This window comes from Parasteatoda tepidariorum, chromosome 2, assembly GCF_982258835.1.
Source record: "Parasteatoda tepidariorum strain Cologne lab strain chromosome 2, Ptep-v5.0, whole genome shotgun sequence".
In the NCBI taxonomy this organism is placed as follows: Eukaryota; Metazoa; Arthropoda; class Arachnida; order Araneae; family Theridiidae; genus Parasteatoda; species Parasteatoda tepidariorum.
The window spans coordinates 15,283,948-15,303,167 of record NC_141756.1 but is presented as its reverse complement, the minus strand read 5'-3'; the positions used below and the strand labels follow the sequence as shown (position 1 = coordinate 15,303,167).

Below are 19,220 nucleotides of genomic sequence, written 5' to 3'. Positions count from 1 at the left end.
CGTTGGGCTAACTGCAAAATCTTTCGTTGTTTTCCTCTCCGGGTAACGCAAATGTGGATTAGTTCAATCTGAAAGTCCTCCACGTTTGTCCCAATACTTGATCCAGGAGTGTCCATGTCTCCTGGATTGGGTTCAAAATTACAAGGATGCCGAGTCGAATGTTGATAATTATAAACCCAATCATGGGTAGGCTGTTCGACGCTGGTTATAAATGTTAAATAAACAAAATAATTTTTTTAAAAATAACTTGTCTACAAATTGGAGAAATTTTATCTCTCCTCGTGTAATATAAGTCGTTGTATTTTGTCGGCGTTCGGAAAGGCATTAAAGATTACATAATTTAAGATGAAATCTCTAATTTAAGATGCGAGATGTTCGACTAGTTGTTTCCGGAGAAGATGACAATGAACCCTTTGATTACCCACAATACAAGCGCATCCCTACACATTCGATCCCGCACGAAACAGTCCTCTTTTTCTCTCTGTTTTGTTTCTCTGAAGGAAGGAGCCAAGAAAGCGACTCTTTGGCGCCGCACTTGGCGTCTCTCTACTCAATAGTCACATTCATTCTCTCCTCCCGTTTTCCACAGCATCGTCTGATGAGGATTGTCGCAGGTGTATTGCAGTGAAAGCCGCAGAACCCTTTCTTTTTAAAACAGCAATTTACACTTATGAGACTGCAAAATATTTTGAGTTTGTGAAGCTATTTTTATTCCGGAAAGTGCAACAATCAGGCCTGTGGTGTTGCTGAAAATTTCGCACGACTTTGACCACTTAGATCCTATTTGTTAAAAGAAGAAACAGATTCGTTTATCTTTTGAAAATTAATAAAAATATTTAGAATTCGTATGTGAACAAAATATTTCTCCAACAAATATCGTGACAACTATTTAAATTATAACTTTTTTCAAATTCAATTTGACACATTTGAATGTTTTTTAGCTTATATTTGATAGAATTATTGAAAAAAATACATAAATTCCGATACCAAATTTATTTAGCTCAATGTAATACATGCAAGTGACTTAGCTAGTATTAGATTAATTGAAATGGTCGAATATTCCTTGTTAACTATACTGCTGTACTTGTTAATGGACCTTGTTTAGTAACTTATATAAATTTACTGGAGACTAAAACTAAGTATAGCACAGAACTACATTTATGGCAGTAGTTATGTGCTTAAAAAATAATTTGCAGCGTACTGTAATTGTTTTGATCAATATAATAAATAATACGTTAAAAAAAATTGCTGTAAAATTTTTTATAACTGCAGGTGAGATAATCATATATTTCATGATGAACAATACGATCATCAAAAATGAACAAGTAGAATTTTTCGTGATTTAAATTTCACTCTGTGAGTTGCTCTTTCTCCTAAAAAGTAAATCTAATTTCTTTTTATATTAATTTAAAGTAATGATGTAAATTTTTAGATCTATCATATTTTAATAGAAAAAGAAAAGAATTGTTTCGTTACGTAACGTATTTCTAATCTAATTTGAATTTATGATGCGATTCCAAATCTAATGCGAATCATGATAAAATAAGAAGTAAATATCATTAAACTTCTATTTCCCTATATATAATTGATTCGTGACTGTCGGCTTCAGTTTTGCCCATCTCTAACTAGCGCCCTCTATGTTCATTTTAAAGTTACATTTCTAAAAAAAAACTTTTTTTTTAAATTAAGTGCAAATTGTGGTCTAATTTCTTAATATTTAAAAAATTACTTCAACACTAATCCAATTTACACTCATAAAAATATTGAAAAAATTGAAAGTAACTCACCGATTTTAATTATTTTCATGTAGGTGGAAAAATCTAGCCAAATTAGCAGTTTTGATTGAAAGTTTCGCGTCCGTAAAAGTGGGCCATTAAAACACCATTGAGGCCATTTAATTAATTGTGGTTGTAAGTATTGTTGGTATTGCGTTAATAGGTTATAAATGTTGTGTTAACCTTACGTATTAAGAGTTCGTGGCTTCGGTCCCCGCCGGTAGAAGACTCCCCGTGTAGTAAAGGGTGACTGATGCACGTTAAATCTGTCGAATCTCAAAGTCCTCCATGTTCCCATAACAAATCAATACCTCTGAGGGTACTGATCCAAGAGTTTCTTTGTCTTCTGAATTGGTTCAAAATTACAAGGCTACGGCGTTGAACATTAGTAGTCGTAAACCCAAAAATTAGGTCGGCTGTTCGACGGCGATCATACAAAAAATAATAAAACCTTACGTATTTAAGATGCTTTGATAAAAATGTTGGATTCAGGTGCTGGGGTAATAATTTTAACAAATAAATAATATTAATAAATAAATAATATTAATAAATAAATAATATTAATAAATAAATAATATTAATAAATAAATAATATTAATAAATAAATAATATTAATAAATAAATGGCAGATCAATAAATTAAATATTTGTTCGTTTTAAAACCAAGTAAATTTTTCTCGCGACTAATACGTAGTTGAAATTAATGCTTTGTTTTTAATTTCATGCACTCTTTTTCCCCTCAGCGAAAGAACATCGAACTTAGCAAATAATTATCATTAAAAATTCAACTTGTAATAAATATTTCATACACAAAAACCGTTGAGACAGAATTAGCGTCCAAGAGGCCAGTTACATGAAAATATTTTCTCAGAATTCGCCAAGACGATGACAGGCGGCCGGAAACTGCTGAACAGACGAACGGAAGAAAGCGATATCTAATGAGAAACTGATAGTGTCCTTCCTCTACGCCAAATGTTGGCTATAAGTAAAGCCGAGAAACAAAATATAGAAAGAAAAAAAATTAAAATAAGAAGGTGTAAATAAAACAGCGCTTTAGTTAGAACTAAAAAAACATAAAAAGTCCTTTCCGTGTTTGACTCTGGGAAAAAAAGGCCAGAAAGAAAGGAGATAAAAAATAAGGAAGCGCGGGAAGTTTTCTAAAAAATTTATTTTATTAGACGTCTTTTATTTATCTAAAGTTTTCTAATGTTAGTATTTTAAACAATAAAGATTATTTCTATGTTTGGCTTTATTTACGTTTGAAAAGTTTAACAAAATAAATTTTGCTTTTATGCAAAACATAAATATTTATGCATTTACCTTTTATGATATTACATTTTATTATTTTACTCTATTTTATAAATTATTATTGTTTTCTACTAGTTAATTTACTTTCTTTTTTACTAATTTTGAAATTTTGATTAAACTTTCAGTGCTAGGTATTTCGATTAAAAATTGGTTATGTATTTATTTGAAAGACATAAACAATATAGCCAATATCAGCTTTATACATTTAATTTTAATTTCACTCTTATCTAATTATATTTAATTGTTAATTTGTTTGTTAAATTTAACGTTAACACAATGTGAAAATTCGAAGCAACTTCATCAAAACTTTTAGGAGTAATATAATAAATCCGAATACTTCATATGCTGAACAAAATGCTTTCTTAAATGAAGTAGTTTGAACAATAAAGTCAACTTCAATAGCATTTGGCGATAATTCTTTCAAATAGTCCTGAGTAAGTTATCCGAACTGAGTAAACAAGTTGAGAAAAATGAATTTATTCATTAAGGAAACTATCAAATATGGATTAATAGTGCATTAAAAGTACAAGTTTGCGAACGAAAGGAGTGGTCGTCGTGAGAAATGGCCACTTTTCTGGTATATGTCCTCTTGCCTCGGGGCAAATATTCGCCAATAAATCACCTGTGGGAGGCAATAACCTGAGTTGATTATCACATTTGGAATATCAATTTCAAATAGTCGGCATTAGAGAGCAGGAAATTAAATATCGCGCCTATAGTATTGATTAATCAGAAATACCCTTGGAGGAATGTGCAAGATAAATTATCGTATGCACGGATTTTAGGGTGCTGCTCATTTTCACGGGAATGCACTAATCGTATTCCTCTAATTATAGTCTGAAAGCTTCAGAGGTAGGTAGATGTCAGTTAGTCTATAAACTGAAGTTCCTTGTTTCGAAGTGCTATCAATAAGATGGATATTGAATAATTTTGAAATCAGTTATAATTTAGTATGGTTTTCGAATTATTGCTGCCAAACCAACGTCGTCTTTTGCCAAATGGCGAGAGAAATATTGTAATATAATTAAATAAATGGGATGGTAAAATTTCTAACGCTAGTTAGGTTTTAAACAATTGTAAAATTTATTGTAAATATGATATCAAAAATTGAATTTTGATTTTCTCAAATATCAGATTAAATAAAAATACTTTATTTACATATTAGAGGTTTACAAGTTAAAAATAATACAAACTGAAGTGAGAAATTTATTATTATTATTTCATATAGCATTGAAAATCCCATACTTCAATACAATTATGGGAGGCGTATGTTGAACATACCGAATTTTAAATAAAAAGTCGATTTAAATCTTTCCTTAATTGATATTTAATTTTTGTTGTAGTTGCTTGTTTTTAGGTTTAAAAATCGTTCTCGTTCAGAAACATGTAGCACTCTTTAAATTTTTGGAAATTTAAGGCATTAGGTTTACAAGGTTAAGGCTTTTCCATTGAAGCATATTTTCCTTTTTAAACCTTAAATAAATTATGCTAAGTCCTGCTTATTTGAAAAATAATGATATTTTTTACAATGTTTAAAGAACGTTAATGTAATGTATGTAATTTTTAATACTAATTGACATGTAATTTTATCCTGAGTTAATATAAGAATATTCTACTCAAATTTTAACCATTAAAATTCAGTACTTAATCGTTTGCTAGATAACAGGTGAAAATCTCAGCACTGAAATGTTCGCCAAAATTTAATTCGATGTTTAAGAGCTCAATTCAATGCGAGTAAAAGAAAATAATTTCTTGCAAAATTTTTGATTATTTTTTTTCATTACTTTTTTCTTTATGCTTAATTAAATTTGTGGGATATAAATATGAATAATAAATGGTCAAATAAATAAACGACTGATCATGTATTGCTGATATAGTGATGATGATACTTGATGATTTTCGTCAAGTTTCATCCGGACTGAAAATTCTTTTTGATGGGAACTTCCAAATTAAATAGTTCTATTATTTATTCAATAAATGCAAGGAGCTTTTTCTTTAATAAACAATGATAACTTTAATTTCTATTTAACGAGTTGAAACGTTGTAAATTGACTAAGTGTAGATGTTAGATTGCAAGAAAGTAATGGATAAATAAAAAATTAAAAAAAGCTTAAATTGCTAAATTCTGTGAAAGAAGAGAAAGGTTTAATTCCGTCAAAATGTACGAAACGTTCTTAGAACAGAAATCCATCATCCAGGCCTATTAAAAAATATCGTTAAACTGCAATTTTACGGAGCGCATGTTAAATAATATCTTCGAAAATAATTGATTCTGATTGATTGAAAGGTTAAACCTAAAACATCATCTTCAAGGGGTCTCCTCTCCCCTCTCTCAGAACTTGTTTCGAAAAAAAAAGAAAAAAAAGCCTCATAAGATTATGCATTTCTTAGAAAAATAGGCCCCAATTTTTATATCTACACTCATTTCAACATCATGCTTAATTTGTGTTTCTCGCCAAATAAGCTGTCCTGCGAAGCTAAGGCGAGGAAATAATGACCCCTCAATTGTTAGCCAATTATTATTGTGTGCCGTGAAGTTGGCTTTATTTTGTTTTTACCCCCCCCCCCCCTCCCTTATGAATATCAGCACATTGAACATTGAGCGGAAACTAGTTGAGTAATAACAGATAATTTTTTGTTGTGAGCTTCGTCAGTTTGAAGGATGGTAAAAAAAAAAGGAAGGTAATGATAAAAAAAGTAAAAAAGAGTAGCTCCTGAATAATGTGTAGTTACGTACATTTTTAATTTTATAATGATTTTGGTTATTATTATCAGTTTTTTTTTTGGGGGGGGGGCGGATTTTGTTTAACGGAGCTAATTTCATAACCAATTTGATGCAGTAAATGAACTCGCGTTTGACTTGAAATGTTTAATATTTATCCGTGTACGAAAAGTTTATGCACTGAATCTTATAACATTAAACAGAATTATGTATAAATAAATACTGTAACTTGTATTTAATTAGACAGTGAAATCATATAAGCTTTTAATATTCCGACTTAAGCTAGAACAGACAGAAGGATATCATTTATGCTCTTTAAACAACTTTTAATGTAAATTAGATTTATTTCCATGATTTTCTTTCATAATTCGAATTTAATTATTTTCTAAATTGTTTGTTTACTGTTGTAAAATATTAAAGATATACTAAAATGTTCGAAAATATTTATTAAATTTGGATGGATTCGAGTAGAATTTATTCTTATTATCTTGACGAATATCCTATTTAATAATATCTATAGAAATCGTTCAATAAAACTGCTTAAATTATATTAGTTTAAATTGTTAAGTACGCAAATGAATAAAACTTTTTGAATTATTATTTCGAAAAAAGGAGAGAGACTAATACTGCACTGGGTAAATATAATGTCAAGACGAACGTGAAATATTTAATTAATAACATTACGTGAATTTCTGAAGTTAGAAAGATTCCTTTCTCTCAGTATCTCTTATACCCTACTGTACAGACATATTGGTCTATTACTATTAATTTGTAATGATAATAATTCTTTCATAAACAATTGAGTTATTTGCAAAACAAAACTTTTATTTCTTAGTGAATAATTTGCCATTTTTATAGCTGTTTTGAATTTGCAACAGTTGTTGACGGCTGTTAGATTAAGTTTTTCCTGTATTTAGCCAACGTTCGTAATGTGAATTTTAAAAAAAAATGTCCCTACGTAGAAAAGACATAGTTTCGTAAAAATAAAAAGGTCTCGGGATATAATTCGTTGATATTTGAAAAGTTACTTCTACACCATCTTGTCTGGACATATAAGAATTTGGAGAAGAAAAAAAAAATTATTAATTATAAGTATTTAAACTATTAGTCTATTTTAAAGCTCAGATAATTCTTTACGGCACGATGGTATTTATAGTTTTAAATTATATCTTTGCTTCCAGTTTAAACATCTCAAACAGTTGGTTTTCGGTTTTCTTTGGCGAAAGAGCTGATTATTAATGGAGAAAAAAGCTCTTTATTTCTTCTTGGGGGTAAAAGATATTTTTCCATGCATTCTAAAGTAATGTTTTTCATTTAATTTGTTTTACGGTTAAGCTATTCGCTAGTTTTTATAATGAAATTGCAACTGCAATCGTATTTTACATCTTTCAAACACAATAAATTTTAGAACGGAAGAATTGCTTGTTCAACATCCTGACTACAGTAGTTCATTTTAGTATTCCTTTATTGCTAACAAAAAAGAAATCATGTGTCAGCCATTTTTTTTCTTCACAAAAGACCTCAATCCTCCTATTCATGGGAATTTATTACCAAATAATAACAGTCCAAAAATGTAGCTACACCTGTCTAAAAATTACCTCTGTAAATACACACAAAGCCATCACGCATAACTAAGGAAGAGGGAATTGATTTTTTCCCCCTTTTTATTTATTTTTTCCCCCACTCTTCACCACGTCATTTGCTTCCTCTGCCTCAACAAACAAAAATAAAGAAGAACCGGGTCAACGCAAGGAGGTAGATAACTTTTTGGTAATTCCAGTTTTTTACGAGCTGCTAATTATTCCACTCACCCAATTATTCCATTAAAATGATGTTTGATTACTGGTAAAATGAACATGGCAAACGAGCATAAATTCTTTCCATGGTGAGACTACTTTGTTGTTCTGGCGATCATGATTCGTGATATTGAGTAATACCATTTTTAGATATGATAATTTTGTTTCTTCATATTTATAACTCTAGCAATAATAATGCATCGTCTCAAATAAGCTTTTTTAAAGTAATTTAGCAATTTTTGAACAGACAGAAATATTTTATGTTGCAAAATTCAAAATCAGATATCATTTAAAATTGTTAACCTTTTTTGCAATCCAACATTTTTACATAGTACTAACATATTTTTGTGGAAAAAAAATCTCAGTTATCTCATTAAAATTATGCTGTATCACTATTTAAATGGGTATGAAAAGTGCTAGTCAATACTCAGTTCTTTCCGTTGGAATGCAACTTTATTGTTGATCTTGATACCGAGTCATGCCATTTTTTATCCCACATTATCAGCAAGTGTTGACTCATCTTCTCAAATTAACTTTCTCAAAAATGTTCAGTTTTAAACAGCAAGAAATATTTTATATTGCAAAATTCAATTAGGATGCCTTTTAAAAATAGTAAATTTTTTACATAAAATAAATTTTTATTTATCTATTAACTATATCTTTATTAACTATTTGTCTTTAACCATGTTAGCGTTTCTTAACAATTGTGTTTTTTGGAATACAGGAGATATTTTACATCGAAAATTTCAATTTCGATACCACTTCAAACTAGCAAGCTTTGTTGTCAAATTGCATGAATTTTATTTTATAACCGCCGTCGAACAGCCGACCCTATTTTGAGTTTACGGCTACCAATGTTCAACGCCGTAACCTTGTGATTTTGAACCCAATCCAGATGACCAGTGAACTCTAGGATCAAGCATTGGGAGAAATTTTGGACATCTGGAGGAGAACTTTTTGAGGGAACTAACCTGCATTTGCGTTATGGAGAGAAGAAAACCTGTCGGCAAGGGGAATCTAACCCATGATCCGTCTTCCAACTAGGATATTTTACGTCAGCACTGGGGAGTTATGTGATTCCAGCACAGCATCGAAAATGCGAAACTTCATTAATGAAAACCGTTGGTATGGATTAAAACAAGCTCAACCGTGGAAAATTTTTTACAAACTATTTAGAAAAAAATAGAAGCAGACGAAACCATTATAAAAAATTAAATATCCTTAAATCTCTCCAAACTTGAAATTTATATATATATATATATATATATATATATATATATATATATATATATATATATTACACAATTTAAATTTTATATAATTTAATGTAATTTATACATTCATCGATATCTAAACTATAAATAATGTTTCGTTGATTTTTTTCTTTTTTGTTTATTTATCTAATATTAAGTTTCAATGAAGAGGGTCTGAAATTTTTAACCACTATCTGATTTTATCTTAAAAAAAAGCAATTTATTTTAAGAGTTTAACAACTATGAAAAACCATGTAATATTTTTTTTTATTGGGAAAAAAATAAAGCGACAAAAGTCAAGATTTAAGATACAAATTTAAGTACATTCAGAATATCGCCACCATTTGTGACAAAAAAAAAAAAATCTAAAATGGCACATCATTTTCAGAACTATGATAAATGAAAGTGATCATTCAGCACTTAATCCACTATAAATCCCAGCATCCTTTCTCTCTTTTCCAGAGAACTGACCAATGGTTTCATCTGGTCGGTGATTCAAAAGTTCCAAAGTAGGACGAAGTGCCGGACATTGGCAATAGCAATAGAAAAGCGCCAAAACTGAATTCATTTCTAACCGCCAACAATGTAACAGGAAGATAGAGTCAGTGTGGCGCGACTAAGAACTATTATTCTTGATCTTCTCGTCCGAACTACTCTATACTCTCCCCTGTCTTTAATTGGGTCGCTGTCTCATTGATATTCTTGACCATGCTTCTTCAGATTTTTTTTTATTTATTTATTTCTTCTTGGCTATTTATTTATTTTTTCTTACACCGCTTGTCACCATCTATTCCTTTTTTGTGCGTGTTCAGTGGGCCCAGAACCGTTTCTGTTAGATTCATTTGGACGTCACACTGATAATGATAGCACTGAGAGAATTTCCTCCTCATATTTGGCGATATTTTATTCATTTATTATTTTTTTTAAATAAGTGTTTTTGGAACAACGAAGAGTTTTTAATTGATTATGTTGTCTCTGAAATTAAAGTGATTTTCTTTCAAATTGTCGAGATTATGTTTTGGGGGATGATGAAGTAGAAAATAATAAGTAACGTTTGTTGAGTTTAGAATAAAAAGATTTACTTTCATAGATTAAACCTTTTTTTAATCGCTTAACTTTAAATAACGAGCATTAAATCTATATTACTCTGTAACTATTATCATTCAACTTACAGATTACTAAAATTAAATCAGTGTTATTCTGTAATTGATCACTATGTAAAGTTTCTAGCATTTTATTTTTTCTCTTAATGTGTAATTTGAATAATTGAAATACGTAAATGAGATCAAGGCTTGATGCTAACTTTTATAGGAACACATACCTTTACTTTGAAAAACTAACATAGCAGGAATCGGTAGCATCTAGCCTAAATAAAACCTTTGTTTACATTTTATTGTTCTGAATATTATGCATCATATGTTATTTTTATATTGCTGCTTCTTGAGCCAATTTACTTATTTAAGTGAATTGGCTCAAGTAAAAGAATAATATAATTATTTTTTTCAGTTCCTTGAGAAATTTTCGTTATAAAAATGGAATAAAACTCTTAAAGTGTTCTTATATATCATATATATTACAGTATTCATCGTTTATTTATTTTACGGACTTAGTACGGTTTTTATAATTACTTACCCTGCATTTTACAATTAACCTCAATTTTGATTGAAACTGCGAAAAATTATTTATTTTCAATAGATTATTTAGGGAGCTGATTTCGATTAATTGAATTGCACAATATTAGAACATTGCGAACAATAATTTTCAAAATCATGCAGATTACTTTTAAAAAATGAATTAAGTTATTTTTAAAGTTCATCAAGCTGTAAAATTAAACTAATTTCAAAGGATGATACAAACACTACTGCTTTTTACATTACTTAATTTTGCCTTTTAGACTGGAAGTGACAAATGTGCAAAACGTAAATCCTATTAAAAAGCAATTCTATATACCATATTGAAAAGCATGTAAAATATGAATTTTTATTTTTAAATAAACATTTGTGAAGCTAAGGAAAACTGAAAGGAAATTCAAAAATACTAATCGAAAATTCGTCAAAATAACTCTCATCCAAAGAATTTAAGTTTTGCATTCAGACGACTCATGTGAAGTTAAAACGCTATATCCCAGGAGAAACCATTCATGGCAAATTCTCTTTTATCTTCATGAGTAATTTTAAATATAGGAACGTTGTGCACAATTATATCTAAAGTAAACCATGATGTTTCAAATGCTTACATATCAAATATAATAATTTGATCCGGAATTTTTTACAGTGTAGCCATGAAACAGTTTTATGATGCTCAAAATATATCGGTTTAAGCTATGAACTATTTCGTCTCAATTTAAACTCAACAACCTTTTAAATTATCATTCTTTTGTTTTATTTCTTTTTCTTCTAAAAAATAAAACAAAACTGGTATTTCCCCAAAAAATCAGGCTTCGAAATCCCCCCCCCCCAATAAATTGAGGGGAGGAAGTGAGTAGATTTCTTAATTGTTTCTTAAATGTGTGGGATTTAAAGCGGTGTTGTTACTTTATGATGGCTATCATTATTGAGAAAGGACTATTAAATTGTAAAGGAAAAGGCAATTCCAGTAGAATGGCAGAGGCGGAGTCGCGACAGGTGACACAATGGAAAGGGGCATGGAAGGGGAGGAGAGGGGGAAGCGTTATTCCGACGCAGCTGTGTCAGGGACCTTCGCGGAGGAAGTGCCGGACGTGCGCCGCCTTCCAAACAGCCTCTATTGCCCCTTCCTCAGAACCGCTCTTTTCCGAATCCCATCTCCTCTCTTTACTTTTCTACAAGATGGCCGACACAATTCGAACTAAAAGAACAGACACTGGTTTCAGACAGTGAGCTATTATAGTTATTTATTATTTTATTGAAAAAAAGTTTTATCTTCTCTTTTTAATTTTCTGATAATAATAGCTTACAAAAAAATGGTCTGTTTTCGGTACATTTTTCGGCTTTTAAAAGTCCCATTAATTTTACGGATTGTTGTGGAAAAAATGTAAATTATTGATGATTATTTTTGAACCTTATTACTATTACAGAAAATTGCGTCTTGCGACGGAAAACTAGAAGAAATTGCTCTATAATTTCAAAAAAAAAAAAAAAATAATAATAATAATAATTTTTTTTTAGAAATCAAATTGCATTAATACGGCTTAAATTTTAAACACTAAATAAACTACGTTAATTTGTTCTTAACGTAAATGGTTCCACTTGTTAAAAAGATATAGATAGTAGATAAAGATATGGATATAGATAATAACCATGAACATATAGGTATAGATGGTAAAAGATATCGATAGAAAATACATAGATAGTACTATATTGTACAAAACTTCATTTTCCAATTGTTTCCAAATGTTTTTTTCACAATTCAACCAAATTTTATCGCATATTATAAAATTATATTTAATTGTTAATTTTACTAAAATAATTACCAAAGCGTTTCTATACAAATTGCCCAGCTTTTTGGTTTTTCCCATACAGCTAGAAACACGGTAAAGTTTACCATATTCTAGTAGTTTCGACCATACTTATTTCTCAAGGTAGTGAAATTGCAATAAATTTTAACAACGTTATGATTCAACGTTTTAAACTATATCTTACGGAAGCCAGTTGGAAACAGTCTAAAATTTGTTTCCATTAATATCTATCAGTGTAATAACCACCGATATCTATCAATGTAGTGACCTATAATATCTATCAATCCCAATAACCATTGTTATCTCTCTTTGCAATGACCACTATTGCCTGAGAATACATGTAGCCATATATATTAAGATAGTTACCTCTAATATCGATCTACTTCGGGTTCTTATTGAATAATATGGTTTAGTTGAAAAACTTTTCCTTCATAGATATGCTAGAAAAAAAATTAAATATAAATATATAAGACTTGCTTTTATGATTTTTGACTTAATTTGTACCCTTTTCTCTTACATAGCTACATTTAAAAAACAAAAAAACAATTAAATGTTGAATTACTAATAGAGGTATCGGTAACTATAATGCGCAGCAAAGTCGCTGAAACCTTAATAAGGTACTAAATTGAATCACATTTTTGGTTCAAGTTGATTTATAACATGGTTGTAATCTAGTTTAAAAGAGATTAATTTGAGCTAATAATAATAGTTTAATTCGGCATCTTATTAAGGCTGATGAAAATTAGCTGGATATTATGGTTCAACGCGTTCCCGTGTTTAGTATGATACATACTTCAGCAAGAAATAGGGCTGCTATTACTTTTGTATTATTAGGTTGACGTGATCTAAACGGAACGAGGACAACGATGAGTATTCCCCGGCCTTTTAGGTTACAATGCAAGGTGTAGCGAGCAACAAGTGCTCAGGTTTGTGCGTGCTACTACCGCACCTTGCGTGACAATACCCATCACTAATACTTCCTGCCACCAGTGTTAATTGGTGCCCTACGAAAAAGCGAACAAAAAATTGAAAGTTGCCCACACCACTTTTGGCTTCTGAGTTCTTTTCTTTTTAAAAAAAAAGTTCTCCAAACATATATTTTCGCTCAACGATGGACGATGGTTCGTTCTCACAATGATGCCGTCATTTTGAAGTCTGGGTAGAGAATTTTGGAGCGAGGGTCATTTTAGACCATCCCCATGAACAATGAGAAAACGACAGACCGATTAAGATGCATTACCTTCTACTCTTTGGCGATTTTTCTTTTCGGTAATTATTGAAGACTGCGATGGGAGGGGAGCTGTAACTTGCAAGGTCCGGCCTCGTGCCTGTCACCCAAGTACTGGCTGGCAATGCGCACGCAATGTAACTTCCGGAGTCACTTGTTTCTAAGTTTCTGTTTTTTTTGATTTATTTAGTTATTGTTGACGTGTTTATTTCCTTTTGGATGCTTCTTTTGTTCTTGCGAATGCCGTTGAACGTTGCAAAGTGATTTCTAAGGGTTGCGAAAAGAAATCTTTTGTTCTAATGTGATTTGAAGGTTGGAACCCTGACTTTTGACCATTTCTTGAGTTAAAAAGTACAGACAAAATTGTTCCATGGGCTTTGTTCAAATTACATGTTAATACAACGAAATTAAATGTTAAATTATTCACTGTATATATATTACAATTTTCCTATAAATAAATCCTTTTATGCTTAACACTTTACATAATTCTTTTTTTTTTAAATTAAAAAACTATTCTTGTTCAATATTAATTTTAAGAAAGTATATTATCAGTAGCGCTGTTTAACTGTTAAATATACGGAATAGAAACTGATACGTTGAGATAAGATAAACATTTTAATCAATTTTCTAAATTCTTAATTTCATTTGTAATGAGAAACTCGATAATAATAGTGTTACAAGATTATCATCATTTTACTATTATAATTATTATATAGTTTTTACATATTGTCTTATGCGTATACTAGAATGTTTCGAAAACTGTATATATTTCCATGTTCTATGTAATCGCTTATGGCGATTCAGGCATCCAGTAAAAAACCCACAGATATTCCTGAATAATTTTGTAAATGTCTTTGTGTATCTGACTTCAAATTTCTTATATTTTTTTAATTAGTTAAAAAAAATATACCTATAATTATTCATTTAATTGTATGCCTTAATTCATTTACGTTTATTCAGAAACTTTTTAAATGGTTAAAAGGTTCGATAATAGCATTCAAATAAGCATCATTAGCAATATTATTCTCAGCTTTGTTAACGTATTCTAACTCTAATATTAACAGCAGTTTGTTGTTTTACGTTTGATTCTTACGAATGATTCTTAAACGATGCTATTTGAAGACTCTTTGCTAATGCTCCTATACGATTCAGTGGCATGTTTAGCTAACGTCTTATTTTGTTTTTATTTTTAGGTAAACCGACCTCTCACCATGAAGAAGGAAGGTATACAGACGCGGAATCGAAAACTATCGTCAAAAAGTAAAAAGAAAAAAGGTTGTCTCGCCATCCCCGAGTGTTTGAAGCCTCTAGACAAGCCTTTCTCAAGCTTCGGTCCCACAGGCCAGCTCGGTTCCATGTCCTCCATGTCAATGACCATGAACCATTACATGCATCAGGGTAATATGCCCATATCGATGCCAGGGTCTTTCGTCACATCATCTCCGATGCATATGAACACTGCTCCTGGACTGTCCAGTCTCTCACTGTCCTCCAATGGAGGACCTCTACCCCTAGGAACGGGTGGATTGGGACTGGCCACTTCTAACAGCATGGTCGGTGCTATGGCTTGACATAGGGCTCCACCGCAACCAGGGCTCGGTTGCTGGGACATGGGCCATCATCATCATCATGATAAGAGTCCCTCAGTGGCACTAGCTTCTTGCGCACAGCTATGGGCACAATTCCCGAATTCTCTGTCCAGTGCGGAAGGGTCACCACCACTGTGCTCTGGACTAACGGATTACAAAGACTGAATTTTGTGATTTCCGGTAACCTTCTTTAATGAAAAACTTTCCCCACAATGTCGTGATCACGGATTAAAAGAAATGCATTTAAAGTGTGATTCGTTTTCTGTCCTTTTGCTTAGTCGGATGCAGGTTCGTCGCTGTGGGAATAATAAAGGAATGCCTGTTCTATTCTTTTACTGAAAAAAAAAACTTTCATTCTTAAAACCACGCACATGTGCAATGTTAAACTTGAACCTCTTCAGATTATGATGAGCTATTTCTTTTGATTCGTGATCAGCCACCACGGTGATCAGCCAAAGAGGTGATGAACTGTCTCACAGTACCATATATGGTCAAGTGTGAACTATAAATCTTGCATCAATGTTGGTGTGAGCATCACTTGGAGCAACGACTGAATTTATCAAGGATTCTTTTGTGTTAACAGGGCGCTATGCGTCCTGTTAACCTAAGTTTGGTTGTAAAATATATAAAATAAACTTCTTGCTGAAAATGACTATTATCTGTACACATGAAAGACTAGTCCAAATTTTGTTGGACTAGCGAACTATTTTAAATCCAAGCAAATCAATATCTTCAAAATTCTTTGTCATCTATTTTACAAGTCGTGATTTTTCAAGGATCAAAACTGCAGAATTCATTTCTTTTGGCAAATATCTCAGGTCAGGATTAAGAGAAAAATAAACACAGAACCTAACTCGCGATATGCAACTTTTTAAATTTTTAGATCTTCCTATTTTTGTTTTCATCCATCAAAGATTGTAGCGTACCTCTCATACTTCATTGTGTTAAATTAAAAAACTCCTTCATGTGTCTGATATACTTGTAAATTTATTGATTCGGGGATAATATTTTTTCAATACACTCTCCGATGCATTAGTATTTATTCTGATATTTTTTAACAAGCATTGCAGATGTTTTTATTGTACAAAAATGAAACTTTTTCATGAATTCGAATATTAAAAACTACTAAGTTATTTAAAATAGCTGAAATAAATAAATTTGTAAACAAGAAAGATAAGTAAGAGCACAAAAATGTAATCTATAAAATCTTTTTTTGTTCTCTCGAATGCTGTTTTACTCATCCAAGATAGTTTTACGGCTTTAATGTTCATTCACATATCAGTAAAATTAACAAATTTAAGTGCAATATTTTCACAGCCTTCTTTTTCAAATGTAATTTTATTGAAAAATTTGATAGTACTTACAATTTGATTTTTAAATGAGACATAAAAGGCCAAAAATTTGTATCATAAAAAGTTAACCAAAAATATCATGGTCATTAATTAGGGTGAATTAAACAAATTAAGGTGTGATTAGAGGAATGAAAATTTATTAATTAAATATTCATTAAGAAAGAAATGAATGGTATTTTAAAAAATTATTAATGTTATTAAAATTACTTAGCAATAAATTTATTCAAAATACTTTAAATTAATTCTTGAACTGAAGAATACAATGAATATTAAAATTTAAAACTATTTCTTTTTATTAATTTCATAATGAGGATGATTAGACATATAATACACATGTTCGAAATTGGTGAATAATCTTTAGTTTAGAAATTCTGTATAAAAAGAAAAAACTTTTTAATAATAAGCAAAACATATGTAATAATATTCATTTCTTATTAAAAATGACAACAAAAATGTATTTTAAATTAATGAACGCTAGATGTAAGAAATGCAAATTTATTTATTACTGTACGCAAGAAATTTGTATATTTTTATGTAATGTACTGATTACCCAAGACTGATTACATTCAGATACGAATTACTACTTTGTAAACAAGAAAAGTAATTAGGAAATATTTGAAATTTTATTTGAATGATTCTTTTTACAACAGATTTAAAATGTGTAAATATATAAAAATATGTTTCTGTACAAAGATTATTTTGCATTTTTATAAACTATTTCATTGTATTTTTGATTTATACCCAGTAATTAAACAAATTGCAGAAGTTTATTTTTTTCTTAATTTTGTTTTCATCATTAGCAAATAAAACAATATTATTTCATTAACGTAGATGTGAACATTAAAATTGAAAACAAAAATATTATTTCAAAAAAAATTTGTAATTTTTTTCTCAAATTTTAGTTAAGAAATTTTAAATAATAATTATTTACTTCATTAAATATTTATTTAATTTCCTTCTTTTCTTTATTTGCAATTCCTAAATTTCCTTCTTTCAGTTCATGACTAAAAGATTAGCAGTTGTTCATAAGTGTATTTATGAACTACTGCTAATTTTAATATTTATTTTTAAGTTTTATTTAAAACCTAGGTATTTACTTTTTCAGTATTCTAATATATATTTTTCATATTGCACACATATATTTGTGAAATTTTTCAAAATAATAAAAATTTTATTGTGTAAAAATAGTTATAAGGCTACTGGGTATAAATGATTAGTACAATTCCTGAGAATAATAAATAAATAAAGAGTTATTATTTCGAAAACTACTGTGGGGGTGTGCTACTATCTCGAACAGGACTGTACATTATTTCACTGTAGCTGGTATGAGTGTAATTTTTCATAACTTGTACTGTGCATTATAATATATATAAAGATATATAGAGAAAAGTTCCTTCTTAATTGAAACATAATACTGTATATAAATCATTTCATCTTGCACCAATAAAAACAAAAGGAAGATGGCATTTGTGTATTTATTGCATTTATTTAAGAAACATACATCTTTCATTTTCTACACACCTTATTTTAATACAAAACTTATCAAGCAATTATTAAGTATCTTATAACTGACTCTTGGAACCATCGATTTAGAAATTTAATATATTTTTTAAGAGAAAGCTTAATTATTATCATTTTAAGTTTGTTTTTCAACGACTTTTAACGGACAATATGTTTCTTTCATTATTATGATTATTATTATTGTTTTTTCCTTTAGATTTGAAAAATCACTAGCCCACAACATTGTTCTTGACATTGTTCCACAACATTGTTGTGCAATTGAGGATTGCCTATTGATTTTAATGCTATAATATTTTTTGATCTAATCTAGATAAAAAAATATATAAATTTGCCAAATTGACGTTTTTTTTTCCTTCAAAATTTAGTTATTTTAATATACTTAAAATATTTATCTCATTTGTAAATATTTTTCTTGTGAGATCACATAGATATGTAAAATTAAAGCCTTGCTTCTAGCTTTTTTTTTATTTTCTTCGTGTTACGATTTATTTAATGAAACTTCAAGAATATTCTTTATTTATTTATTTGGCGTGTTAAAAAATAGATTACAATTATCAACATAAAAAATATATTACAATATTATTTTATAACCTTCATCTAAATAATGAAAGGAACACGTTTTCTTTTTATGATTGAGAATAAAACAAAAAGCAATTTTTATGATATTATAACTCGAAAATTGTAAATATTTTTAATAAGTAAGCTCGTACATTGCTTTTTAATTATTTATAGTTTTAGACAATAAAATGAATGTACATTCATTTTCTTTTTTAATATAAATGAAAACTCTCTAAACAAATTTTTGTTTGTCAGTCAGGATTGATCTCAAATGAAATTTTTGAATTCGTAATAAGTTTTGAGCTCAGAACAAAATTTTGAACTCGTAATAAAATTTCAAGCTTGGAATAAAATTTTGAACTCATAATAAAAATAATAAATTTCATAGAGCAGTATTTTAATTAATTAGTTTACACATAACTCACGTGTTTAAAATTTTAAGTACTTTAAATAAATAAGGATTATTCACCCATACTAAATCCATAACAGTCACTTTATTTCCTGTGTCTAGGTAAATAAATCTTATTTTAAAGTTCATAAAAATGCTTCAACTTTTGAATAATAAAACAAAATATTTTCAATTTCATTTCTTTCCATTTTGCAGTGATTTTTTCCAGTGCATTAATTTATTTTCAAAATATTATAATTCCAATATCCATGAAAACAATCTGCTTAAAAATAAA

The 19,220-nt window shown here is 29.5% G+C and overlaps 1 protein-coding gene across 12 annotated transcripts in view; it reads left to right on the top strand.

Annotated features, from left to right (window-relative positions):
* LOC107448880 (endothelial transcription factor GATA-2-like) overlaps nt 1-17,924 on the top strand; it is a 304,855-nt gene extending 286,931 nt beyond the window's left edge. For 11 of the 12 annotated variants that reach the window (XM_071187723.2, XM_071187711.2, XM_021147696.4 and 8 more), the window contains one exon: nt 14,711-17,924. In XM_071187723.2, the coding sequence (XP_071043824.1) occupies nt 14,711-15,088 (378 nt within the window). In that variant the 3' untranslated portion in view covers nt 15,089-17,924. 12 annotated transcript variants of the gene reach the window in all.
* Nucleotides 17,925-19,220: the final 1,296 nt, after the last annotated feature.